Consider the following 13559-nt stretch of genomic DNA (forward strand, 5'->3'; position numbering starts at 1 on the left):
ATAGGCTAGACCCAAAAATAAATGTGTCTTTGAGATGGGAAAAAAAGGAAAGGGGGCGGGGGGGCATCTCATCAATCTTTTATTATTCACTCTTATAGGTTCCTTATGTGGGAGCTTAAAACACATTTTGTGTTCCAGACTATCATCAGCAAATATGATATCCCTGTGTTAATTGGCCCGACCGGTGTCTGCAACAATCAGTGGTTTGTCAGTCGCATTCTTCAGGACCCTTGCCATCCATTGCTTTGGACGAGGTTTATTTGGGGTCAAGGTGCAGTTATTGTTTTTATTGCCTATGCGATTCATTCTGGCATTCCACAACAAAGGCAGCACAACAGATGGATGCTAGCAAAACAAATAATAACTTTGTTGAATAATACAAGGAACAGTGCACAACAAACCAATGCAGTAAATAAACTGTTCCACAACCCCAAATAAAACTATTTTGGTACCTAAAGTACTGTTTTTGTTTTGGGACATTCGTGCTGGCTCATACTTCTTGAAAGTGTATACTCTGCCCTCGCCCCATGCTACCGTAAAGAGGCAAAGGAGGTGTACCATTCATGTTGTGTCCATTTTGCCTTTATGATTGGAATCATGGCTGGTTAATTAGAAGTGTGGGGCTGAATTTAGAAACCAACACTCATCCCTGTTCTCCTACAGAGTAGTCATTGCATCACAGTTATCGTATGTAAACCAGGCATGTGTGAGCCTCAGGTTTTTTTTGTATTCCCTTCCCTCCAGCCTGCTTTGTCCCCGGTAGAGGACGATGGCAGACTCCAGCTGTGTGGAGACTTGGAGCAGGACCATCCCCACTCCAATTCTCCACACGGCTGGCGGCTTCCATCGTCCCCCGCCGGGAACACAGGTCCATTTTTTTCCCCCTCCCTCACACCCTCCCAACCCCACTTACCTTCTTTTTTTGGGGGGAGTGGACGCTTTGGGAACGCTTCTGTTCCCAGCGCGTCCGCTCCCGATGGCCGCCATGGAAAGGGAAAACTGACTCCATTTTCCCTTTCCCGGCTGCCATTTTCTTGGTCTTTTTTCCTTCTTTTATCTGTGCCGAAACGCTGCAGCATTTCAGGACCAAAAAAATGTTTAGTGACCCGGTCATGCAGATCTTGCAGGCCGGGTTACTAATAGCTATATGCCCCTTGCAGCGGGGGCATTACCTGAGTCGGTAATGCCCCCGCCGCGAGGGGCATATTGCTTAATTATGTACATTGCATTAGGAGGTGTAAGAATTGCATTCCCCAAGTTGTTAAACAATTTACCATTCTCGCCGAACTACTATCCCAATACGTAGCTGTGCAGAGAGTTCTGCAGTGGTCGTAACATGATTTAAACCACGTTGCTTTTCACATTGATTTACAGACAAAAGATCAAAGGGTGTTGTGTGGCACAGATGCCATTGCTTATTGCTCTGGCAAAGGATTAAATGAAATGGAACAGAAGGTCTCCTTTTGGCACTTTTAATAGTAAAAATGATGATCATAAAACACGAGCAACAATTAGCAGACAGCAGTCATGGGACAGAAACAATAATTACCCGTACAGCACATTCATAACACAAAAATACATGCAAATTTACAGTCATCTCTGAATTTGAGAACCCCCCTCCCCCTTCTGTTTGCTGTACAGAAAGTGGAGGCGATGAAAACGTGTCGGCCTATTTGCATTTCTCCTTTACATATTTCAATCTTCCAGGTCCATTCAGCTGGCTTTATTCTCTCCAACTTTGAACTAGCAGCATCAAAGCCGATTCCGTCAGCACGATTCGGCTCGAGCCCGACACCTGCTGGTTCTTCACTGGCTGCTCACACTTCCTTAAATCTACAAGATGAAAACAGACATGTCAATGCCTTGTAAGGGAGCCCGCCCGGGGTGAATGCAGATGGCGGCGGGGCCATTCAGAAACAGCTCCTGCCATTGTTAGGCTGCAGTTTGTTTCCACAAATGTAATTACATAAGGAGGAAACATTAAAAGACTGTCCGATCTTGCCTCGGTGGAGTCTGCAACCCAGGTGCCAGCTGCACGTGGCATCCAGCAACTGTCCTTATGCAAAATGCATCATTCAAATGCAAAGGGGAGTTGACGCATCGCGCAGTGAGAAAGAATGAGCGAGAACTGGAGGGTAAGGAGAACGATTGAGGAAAAGCGTCAAATGAGCGGGGGAAAGAAAGTGCGGTCAGAAAAACTTAGAAAGAGGGCACGACAGATCAGATGTGTACAAGACAGAAAAATGGAAACAGTAAAAAGAGAAATGATGCTGCAGGAAAATAGGGCTGGATAAATCAATAAAATAAAGGAGAGAAGGTGAGTAAAGTAAGTGAGGCGAGGAAGAACGAAGAAGACAAAGAAAGGAAGAAAAACAAAACTGATGCACTGAAGGGGAAAGAGGAGATGGAAAGAAAGGAAAGGCAGGCACCCGCTCAAGGCCCTGGACTAAGACTTCGGTGCAGGTACTGTATACAGTTTAAATAGAATGCTACTGTATGGACAGTGTACAAATATTACCATCTTAAACTAACATTTGTTTAAATATGAGAACAGTAAGAACACGTTTTGTGCCAAATAGGAACTGCACTATATTCTGTATGGGCAACAATGTCATAATAAGGAACGGTGCTAATCCATAGTAAAAGTACTTGCTATGCTATCCGGCCCTATAAAGGCAGATGAGAGTAGGGAGATTGCGTATGTTTCGAAAAAGTGAGGATGGCAGGAGTTCGTAAAAGGTGCAAATCATGTTAAATTGTGGTGCTGTAAAACAAGAGGCACATATCATAAAAGACCAGTGGTCGAAGTGAGCGGGAACGGTCAGGAGCAGAGTTGTACTACTTTTCTTTCTTACTTTTAACAGTTGCACTACTTTTTGCAACCATTTTTTACCATTCTGGAACGGTTCCTTGTGAAGTTAAAGCTAATTTCTCCACTTTACCACTCAATAGCAGTTACAGCTAAACTGAAATCTGTTGCAACTCAATTGGATGTCAACCAGCATAGCTGCAACCTGGTAAAATGTGTTGCATGCTGCTCTCCGCAAGGGTCACAGTTCCACTACCTTTTTGGGTACACTTCTACCACTGTAAAGCACCAGGGTGATCAGGCTGGTGAACAGATCTATGCTGCCGCACGAGACGTGCCATTTTACCGCCCCATGCACCTTCCTCGCAATGGGGCCAGATTTCGTTTTTTTTAGAGCCACAATGGTTCCCTCTTGCGTCCGCTAGAATTGCTTTAGTGGAAGACCACAGTGACTGATGAAGAGGGGAATCAGGGAGGAAGATAGAAGACTGAAAAAAAGGAGTTATGAGGTGCCAGATCAGCGGCAGGTCTTCCTTGGCAAGGACCGTGCGTTGTGCCTGAAAGAATCAGATCTTTCTCCTTCCATATAAAGATAAGGTTACAAAATACAGAAGGAAAAATTGAAGTGCAAGGAAACAAATAAAGTTCCTTTAGGATCAGAAAAGAAAATAAACACTCCGGCAGCTCTCCTGATGAACCATAAGAATTGTTATGGGGAAAAACGTGTCGAGAGATGAATGGCAATGGAAAAAGAACATTAAAATTTTATGAAACCAATACAAAGCACAAAAACTATATGACCACAAAGTGAAAATAAGTGTATAACTATATATGAGAGAGAAACAGCAAACTGTATGAAATCAATACAAAATTGCCCAAGATAAAAAACTGTGGAGAAAAATTGTATGATTTATAATACAAGTACCAAAAAGACAATTCATATTAAAAAAAAAGTATACAGCTAAACATAAGAAATTTGTATGCGTTTATTGAAGACTTACAAAATCTCAGACAGTTATCGCACAGTCTAAAGGTACCTCTCTAAGCTAAACACAAGTTTCTATTAGTGACACGGTCACAATAAGGGTACCAGATGTGCTGACAACAGTGTATAATATTTTATAGCTGTGGTCTCGCCCAAGGGAAAAAAAGCAGTTTGTGGGCGGAACCATTGTATGCAAACTTCCTTGGCAAGGAGTGTGGAGAAAGAAAGAACTTAGCCAGAGACCAGAGGGAATGAGGATAGAAAGTGTGCAACCGCTCGTGGACAACAAGAAAGAAGAAAATGGAAGATGAAGTCGTTCTTTGTTTTTATCCTAGCAAAAGAAAGGAGGTTACCCATGGCAGATAAAATAACAGAGCAAGAAAAACGAGGGAGAGAGAAAGTGAGATTAAAAACAAGAGAGAAAATGTCTGAAAGGGCCAAAGTAGAATAAAGGAAGCGAGACAACACATGTACAGACTAAGGGAGGGTCTTTCAAACCAGGAAAAGGAGGGCACACAGGTAGACAGGAGTGAGGCTGGGTACACATGGTAGAGAAACGTTGCATAGATCTAAATCTGCTGTAAGTATCACCAAACAACACATTTGTGCAGATATAATTTTTCGAAGCAGTGGATTCTTACTGTTTTCTGCAGGTATTTTCACCAAAAGCTGCAAGCCCTTCATAACTTGTATGCCTTTTTAGCATTTTCGTTTCTCTTGACACTTTTGCAAAGCGCTCCCCTTTTGAAACATTTTCTGGACTTTAAACCCTGTCAGTTCCAAAAAAGAAAGTTTCTCACTAAAGGTCATGCCTAGACAGCGAACTGCTGAACCACAAAGCCAACTAACCAACTGATGGCAAGACTCAAATCCACAGGCCTGTGTGAACAAGTAATCTTTACCTATTGGCCAAGACCCCACTGCAAGAGCAGGACTGAAAACACAAAACCCTTGGTAGACTGAAAGGGCACCCACACCAGAGGGTCTTTAAGGAAAGTGAACAGCGAGCTGGTTTACTTACATTGCACTGACTCGTTGTGACGTCATACATGCATTTAAACATGTAGCACTCTCGGTATGGTGGCATCACAAGTAGTTAGTAAATAAAACTGCTGGCTGCTCTACTGAAAATCGACCTGGAATGATAGACCCACTGCACCAAAACATAAAACCATGGCATGATGACCACCAACAGGTTGTGATGTTGGTGTTGGCGTATTGCTGGGTGTTGATCACTTTCGAACACCACCAAACTAAGCTTTCATTCCTTGAGGGTCTAGGTCTTACACATGGAGACCCAAGACAAATTCAAAATGTTTGAAAGACAGAATATGCATAGAAGAGGAGCACAGAATCCACTGGAAACATTACCTGCAAACCTCAGTGTACGCGTTACCTGGTGACAACTGTGGCCGGAGCATGCCTGGTGTCGTCCATTAGTGAAATGACATGCTGCCTTTGGCAGTGCCACAGTTTAGTGTTTTAGTTATAATTAGAATAGAGAACCTAACATCGATCCAATTAAAATCATGGGTCCCAATAGGGAAATCTACTAATCCATTTTGATTCGATCCAGAACTACTGAACGATGAGAAATTAGCGTGATTGCTTGATTTGATTTACACTTATTGTGATTAGTTTGCATGCTTTTGGCATTTTCTTAACTGCCGTTTCAACACTTCAAATAGTAACACCACCACCACCACCACCACATCGGAGGACGATTATTCCGTATCTTTAGGTATGCATACATCAATACCTACAATAGCATGCACATGCATAGCTGCACACATTAAGTTTGCACGATAGTGTGTTATTGTGTTAATTTGTTAGTTCAAGCAAGGGGTGGCAGAAACATTCAACTTCTTATATCAAAATCCTGGCTTTTCGTTTAATTTCTGCTTATTCAGGCATGAAAACCCTCAAAGGTCCCCAAGACCGGTTTTCTAAAGTGCCACCCACGCCAGGTTTTCAGGATAACCAGATTGAGATAACTCCAATTCAGATTCCAGTATGGACATGTGTTCTGTGTGAATATTCAGAAAACAGCGTGAATTTGGCTCTTGAGGACCGAAGCTGGGGAAGCATGCCCTAACTACATTAGTGGTTCGTTTCAGAACAACCTTAATGTTATGCAACACGATTTTCCTGGTTAATTTAAACACTCCAAAGGCAAGTCTTTTGGTCGACCAGTGGTGCACGCAGCACTCGTCACTCCCGTGAAATCACGGTGTTCATATCTATGTACCATATTTGGATGTAGTTTAAAGAACTTTGAACCTTGCACAGGCCTATCTAGTAGTGTTGTAGAAGTCTGATATTACAGACCATGTGCTTGCCAATTCATGGACACCAAGATTTACGCACTTAGGGGAGAATGTAAACAGGAAGTGTTCCATGTGCACCAGATGTTAAAAAATCTTCAAAATCAATAAACACATTGTTCTTTCTTTTAAGACCTGGCATTGACGAAAAAGTCTCCACCATCTCTGCTGTGAGAACCTAGTCTTCGTGTTCTCCTCTACTTACGAACCAATGGCAGAAAAAAGTGAGACCCCTCGATGCCTACTTTTCAGTTTGGCCAACCACTAGATTGTGTATTATGCAAATCATGTGAATCTAAAAAAGATTTGCAAGCTGAAAAATTGACATTTACATCGCATAGCCTAAAAATGTATATATTTTGCTTTTAAAATAATTAACAGATTTGTAGGTGGGTGGCTTGACCTTTAAGGCAGTAACACCTGGTGCATTTAACCATACAATTCTAGGACCTATTACAGACACCTGGCAGAGAAGATGGTGAAGCGATCCTTCCTCCATCTACGATTTTCATGGTTTTAAGTTGATGCCATCAATCTTTTGTGTCAGCTGGTCTATTGTAAAGGAGTGAAGCTCGCCTGCCCAAGTTAAATTGTATAAAGGCTGAGAATTTATAATTGAATCACCAGTTCAAATCGAACATTAGGATGCTGATATCACTCAAGCTATGTGAAATAGAACATCTGAGTTCAACTGATAACCATGATTAGTACCCAGCGAGGGGGTTCTGGTGGCCTCCCAGCCAATGGGGAGGCTCAGACCGAGGGCGTTACAAGACGGTAAACCCGCTGTCCTGAGCCTCCTCAGGGCTGGCGGCCGCCATCTCCCCTCGCCACGGAATTGGGTATTTCCCTCTCCCCTACCTACAAACACAGAATTCCCTACCTGCCCTCCCACACCCACTTAACTTCTTTTCTGTCTATTTCAGGAGTGGATGCGCTGGGAACACTTCTGTCCCCAGTGCGTCCGCTCCCGATCTGCGACAGGCCATCATGGAAAGGAAGAAGGGACTACACATAGTCCCTTCTGTCCATTCCATGGCGGCCATTTTTTTTGGTTTAATTTATGCAGCCATTTTGTTTGTTTTCTTTTTTCACGTATTTTCAATGGCCGCCATGGAAAGGGAAAACTGACTTTGTTTTCCATTCCCTGGCGGCCATTTCTTTTACATTTTTCTTTTCTGTTCCGAAACGGTGGAGAAAAAAAATGCTTTAAGTACCCTGGACTTACAAGCTGGTTACTAATAGCAATAAATGCCTCGCAGGGGAGCATTACCACTTCAGGTAATGCCCTGGGGCCTTCGTTAAGGGCCTCGCTTTGCTCTGACCTGTAACTACGGGCCCAGGGGCATTACCTGAAGTGGTAATGCCCCCCTGCTCGGGCTTATTGCTTAATTAAGGAGAGGCAAGTCTTCTTTGTTTTCCAACATCACAATTTAACACCTGTAGCCATTTTTCTCTGTCCCACTGTACTAATGGCACAAAGAATATCTCAGGCCCTACTTTTCTGCACATGAGGCATAAAAATATGCAAACTTCCAATAGCCTAGAATTTCTCTGCATGAAGTAGCTGCACTCACTTGGGAACAATGATTACAATTGAATAGGTCCAAGAGAAATAGGTGCTAACAGAATACTCCTGTGCTTTTATCACCCTCTGCATCAAAGAAGAATAAAAATGTCCAAACTCTGTTGTAGAATCAATCTTATTTTTTATCTAATGTTAGTACAGTTCAAAATAAAATGGACGTTTCAGAGTTAGCAACAAGAGAAAAGGGAGGTCATTGACCTAAAGTACAGAAAATATTTGCATCACACGGAATCAAAGGTTTTTCGGTAGGACCACCATTTTGTGTGTGCAAAACAAAAGCAAATTCAAATTTCATTTGTCAAGGGGTTCGCAAGTGATGTTGTAAATGTCCAATTGTTTATATGTTTGCCATTTTCATGCGAACCCCTTGACAAATGAAATTTGAATTTGCTTTTGTTTTGCACACACAAAATGGTTGTCCTACCGAAAAACCTTTGATTCCGTGTGATGTAAATATTTTCTGTACTTTAGGTCAATGACCTCCCTTTTCTCTTGTTGCTAACTCTGAAACGTCCATTTTATTTTGAACTGTACTAACATTAGATAAAAAAATAAGATTGATTCTATAACAGAGTTTGGACATTTTTATTCTTCTTTGATGCAGAGGGTGATAAAAAAAAAACAGGAGTATTCTGTTGGCACCTATTTCTCTTGGACCTATTCAATTGTAATCATTGTTCCCTACTAACCCTCCTGGGTAGAATAGGCTCCCAACCAGGAGCCCTAACTTTTGAAGCTGCACTCACTTGTACTTGGGTCCAACTCATAGTACGGGAAACGAAAACGACTAAAGCTATTCATATTCATATGCCAATCCCCGTCCCTTTTAAAAACATGCCTGGGGCAAAAATACTATTTTGTTCAAACAAAGGTGCAGCTAATAAACCGCGGGGCTTGGTGAAATACTGGCCTTTCATGGCACCAAGATTGTAATTAACCATCACCACCCTGTTGAAAGCAATGCTTCGGTTGTCAGCATTGGGGCAAATGCTCCACCAGGCTCATACATGATTAGGAGTGTTCATCCAAGTTGTGACTCTGCCCATGCGAACACTGAGCTACCCATCTCAAAGGAGATGCAGTAAATTCAACATATTAATTCGCCATTGAATTCTATCATTCAAAGTAATGCAAGCCAGTGTGAGGCTTCTGCATAAATATGGATGTCAACGCCCCTCGCCTCCCCGACCCGTTTAACAGAGTTTGGAGGGCAGAGACCCTTGCTCCTCCTACTTGGAATATTTAGTGACCATATGCCACAGGGTCCACTTAAAAGTGTATTTGTTGCAGCGAGAAGAGCTACATTTTTGGTGTCACCCCCTACTCTCCTACTTGCTAGTACTCTGGGTGAAGGTAGGGTGGGCAGGCAAATAAAGGGCATGTTCTGCCCAAACTAGTCAACCTTTACTTGTTCAGTAGATCTGTGATTTGATTTTTTTCCCATTCAATGTGCAGGTTTATTTCCTGCTTTGACAATATTAATTTGTACTATTTTTCTATTTAACATGACCTACGCAGGCATGTCATTAATTTCTCATGCTTCATATTTGAGACTTACTTTTGCTTTACCTCACTTAATAGTTAGTATCAACATGTGTACATGAATATTAAAATGTCAAGTTTCTTGTCATCAATTTTGATTTATACGTACAGAATAAATAAATGTAGATCAACATGTATTATGTGGAACTAGAATTCTGGCCACCATTTGGGAATGATGTAAGAATTGGTCAGTAAATGAGTCGAATCGTTTAGAAATACTCCCATGGAAGTTTTGTGAGCTATAGATGCATAACACCAACCCCGGCCAGTGTCCATCTGAAGAAAAGGGGGCAGGGCTACCCTTTCCAGATAACCTGCTTCTACCATTCGAGAGGTGCGGGGAAGGAGAGGTGCCCACTTGCCACCTCTCAGCTCCCTTGTTCAGGCTTGTGTTCTAGGTTTAGCATATCTGCCCTGAAGTTGCTGAACTAAAAACATTGCAGTGATCTTTTATCCAGTCAGTGGCGCTCTAGTTGTGAATTGTGTTGAAAGGTTTCTCCCCAAACAAGACTGGGAGAGACTAAAGTAAGGAATGCCACAGGTTTAAACGTCCACCCTATGCGAAATCAGGCAGTTCGTGGGGCACAATTCACTTCACACCAAATTGTGAATACACCCTCTCCACTTGCTATTTCATCCCAAATATTTGCAAAGAGAAAATGGCAAAAAATAAGTACATTTGACCAAACCACTTGCAAAGAATTGTGATGAAAAATAAAGAATTTATTTTTAAAAATGAAGTAAGGGGCCTTTGTAGATTTCTTTTCCACCAACTCCTCATAAAAAAATAAAATAAAGATATTTCAACGCTCATAGTTAAAGAATCAGGACAATTTGAGTTGTGGCCAACTGCAAAGGTGATACAGCTGCTTTTGTAGAGAAAATCAAACTCATTGTGAATTGGGGCTCAACACCACTCACTAGGTTAAACGCCTTTGTAGTAATGGCTTTGAAAAGGACCAGGTTATTGGGAAAACCAGGTGTGCTAGGAGAGCTGGAGTTTATCCAATACAGTCTCAAGGGTTACTAAATGCTAATAAGGGAGGGAGATACTTGCTGGGAAGAGATGGCCTTTAAGAGGCAGTGGTCTGGCAGAGTCTCAGTCATCCTACAAGTCGCATTGCCAGGATGTTTGCAATATGTATGATCCTTCAGAATTATTCATTTTTAAATACATTGAATAAGTTCACAGGCTCCCATGATGTGTTAAACGCATGTTGACCTACATGAGTCTTTATAAGGAGTATGTTGCAAAACATTACAATAGTAACACACTATCTTGCTTGGTTGCTGTACGAATGTAATTGGCACGCAATCCCCTAAATCAACCCCACGATAGAAACACAAAATCAATGACTGATTTTAAATGAATAGATCGATAGATTAATCGCACCAGAGCTGCAAACACTCAAGCAAATAAAACTAAAAATACTCACAATTTACAACACAAGCTTTGTCAATTACTTCATGTTATCCAATGCTACTTTGTTCTCTAATGCCAGATCAGAGCTACTGTATGAAGACACATTCAAGACAACCTTTTAGTCCAGGTGGGAAGGAGCTTGGGGGTTTCGAGAAAACACTTGCACCCTAAATTCAGAACATGAACGTCACATGAGGGACCTAGACTCTCCACAAAGCATCCGTGAAACTTTACTGACTTGTGATTAGGTGGTTGGAGATTAAGTGAGGTAATTGCTTATTCTACTGTTTAGCTTCTATCTCTCATACCAGAGATCAGGCTGGATTATCCCGGAGTACTCTCTGCTTTTGAAGTCGAGCTCCCCTCAATTTCTCAGGAGGCAAAAGACATGGCGGAAAAGGGTTTTCCAGAAATGCAGTAGAGATGGGGCAAATTCTCAAAAATGTTTTGGTGCAAGTGATGAGACGCTGGCGTATCTCGTTTGAGCCAATGTGCACTGTGCTCAAATCCCAGATGCACACAGTCAAATGCCTTTTTTTACCCTTTGCACAAAACAGGGGGCGTTTCCGTGCATTTCAAAGCACAGCCTGGATTCAAAAACAGCAAGCGCTTTAAAATGCACACAAAACAAATGCATTCCCCTGAGCTTGTTTGGAAAAGGGGAGTAAAAGCGACTCGTGCTTTTTTTGATTTGCATTCATTTTTGAGAATTTGTCCAATGGTGTCTAATTTTAAAAGCATGAAGCCAGACTGCAAAATCCCTCCCTAGGAAGCAGAGCAACTATTCTTTTGGTGGTTGGTGGTGGGGGCAGTTGAATATAAAAATACTTTGCCAGTAAGAGCTATTTGTCATATTGATATTTGATAGTTATTGGGAAAATGTTGATAAACTGAGCAAGTCCTGCTATTAAAGGAGGGGTGGGGGTTAGGGGCACAATCTTGGTTTGCTGGGACAATCATGGATTGAACAGGATTGTTGGGGCAACAGGTAATTCATGATTTTTTGGGGATCTGCACACCTGCTCAGGCATCACATGGAGGCATAAAGCAAAGTGGCCCTTAACATGTGTACCCTTGAAACAATGTTTCCAAACTGGAGCTGAAGCAAATTGGCCTAGCCTTTAAATGTCAAAAACGCATACCCTCTTCTTTTCGTTAATGATCCACACCATCCACTCATCTCCTTGTACACCAACCGAGACAGCAACTGCAAAAGAGGGGAGAGAACCAAAGAAGAGGGTTACTAGAGTCTCGACTAATTGAAGCAGGAAGAGATGAAATTACACAACGAATAAGCCAACATTTGCTGCCACATGGGATCCATGAAGTCCAATTTACAGGTGGATGAACCTAATTGACATGGCAAGTGTCGGACCGACTTGCCAGAGCCACTGGTTTCCTTCTCTTGCTGCACGCACATTAACTATGGCATTTTGGAAACAAATGTTTAAACCCCATACCCATGTTATCAACTGGCCTGCCCTTTGCCACCATAAGAAAAGGGCTGTGGCACCATGGAACTGTATGAGCATAGTCCCAAAGTAAAGCAGAGTGAGGTCAAAAATAAAGTGCCCAATAAGGGTAGGGATCTAGTGAAGTGGAGTTGCAGATTAGTCCACTGTGGACCTTGTTAACCGCCCCAGCTTTCGTTACCACTTGATCACATTGTGATTTTGTGCCTCGGCTCCCTTGTTTGCCAAACCGTAGATACTTCGAAGAGGGCTTTCATGAAGGAGTATATAAATGTACAATGGCGCCCGATCAAAGCAATTCATGTTTTGTGGTATGTTTTGTTCTGTTATTGCTCGCCGGTTAAGTGCAAACTCCTCCGACACAGGCGGCCAGTCGGATTTTGCCACGGTTAACCCCTGGCAAGTCGGACTCAGTTTGTTGACCAGAAAGAAAAAGGGACTAGGTTACATCTGGTCCACAAACTATGTTCCATTAAACTGGGTAACAAAGCTTCAAGTGGAAAGACTCTGGCACATAGTGCTACATAAAAAGCATGACATAGTATTACTTCATTACTACAGAGAAATATAGCTTAGACGGTTAAGTGCGCTGTCGAGATCTGTGTGTGATCTGCAGGCCACAACTTCGAATCTTGGCAAGGCCAACTCAGCCTTTCATCCTTTGAGTTCATTAAACGAGTACCAGATAATAACTGTATTATATAAGAGTATGCGTATTTATTATATGTCATTTAAAGCGCTTTGGCAAAAGCGCAGTGTAATTTACAGATTCATTACCCCAGAAGGGAAGAGAATGTTTCAAGATAAGAACAAGTCTGGACTGGGAATCAAAAGTGGCCCCGGATGGGTTTTCTTTTTTAAAAGTGGCCCCATACTTCACCGAACAAGCGCAGCGAGTAAGCGCAACTCTTATAAGAGGGGGTTGGGTTCCACCCATGGACAGGTTAAAAAACATGGGTCAAAAGGGCACATTTCAAAGAATATTTTTAAACATATAGGGATTAAATGACAGTTACATATACAGTGATTAGGTTCTTCTTTTCCCACTACTTACTCATGCTGGTTTAGTTTACAGTGCTTTTCCTCCCACAATGCATTGTAATATGTGTATTCCAATCTAAGCAAAAGGAGACTTTAAATAGATGGACATGCGGGCAGGACTACCGATTACTAACATACTCGAGCTAGAAAGAGGCGCCCGACATGAGGGCTTCGCCCTAGACTGGAGGCACGAGACCAAGCATCAGAAAGGAAACTGAAATGACTTGGGGTATTCAGACCATCGCAGGATGTTATTGTACACAGGTGATGTTGTCCATTTTCTTTGCAGATTCATTCATAGCTTTGCAAAATGTTGATTTCAGTACGATTTTAACCCCTGCATGTCATGCATCAGAACTTTGACGTTTAGGGTTA

General features: G+C 42.1%; 1 protein-coding gene across 3 annotated transcripts in view; it reads right to left on the reverse strand.

Annotated features, from left to right (window-relative positions):
• Nucleotides 1-1456: 1456 nt before the first annotated feature.
• SLC37A2 (solute carrier family 37 member 2) overlaps nt 1457-13559 on the reverse strand; it is a 497972-nt gene continuing 485869 nt past the window's right edge. For 2 of the 3 annotated variants that reach the window (XM_069614557.1, XM_069614559.1), the window contains exons 17-19: nt 11814-11878; nt 10685-10760; nt 1701-1833 (exon numbers count right to left, since the gene is read on the reverse strand). In XM_069614557.1, coding sequence (XP_069470658.1) covers nt 10709-10760; nt 11814-11878 — 117 coding nt within the window. In that variant the 3' untranslated portion in view covers nt 1701-1833; nt 10685-10708. Of the gene's footprint in view, nt 1834-10684; nt 10761-11813; nt 11879-13559 lie in introns of all 3 variants that reach the window. The other variant, XM_069614558.1, reaches the window with a different exon arrangement.

This window comes from Ambystoma mexicanum, chromosome 9 (genome assembly GCF_040938575.1).
Source record: "Ambystoma mexicanum isolate Mex_15411 chromosome 9, UKY_AmexF1_1, whole genome shotgun sequence".
Lineage (NCBI taxonomy): Eukaryota > Metazoa > Chordata > Amphibia > Caudata > Ambystomatidae > Ambystoma > Ambystoma mexicanum.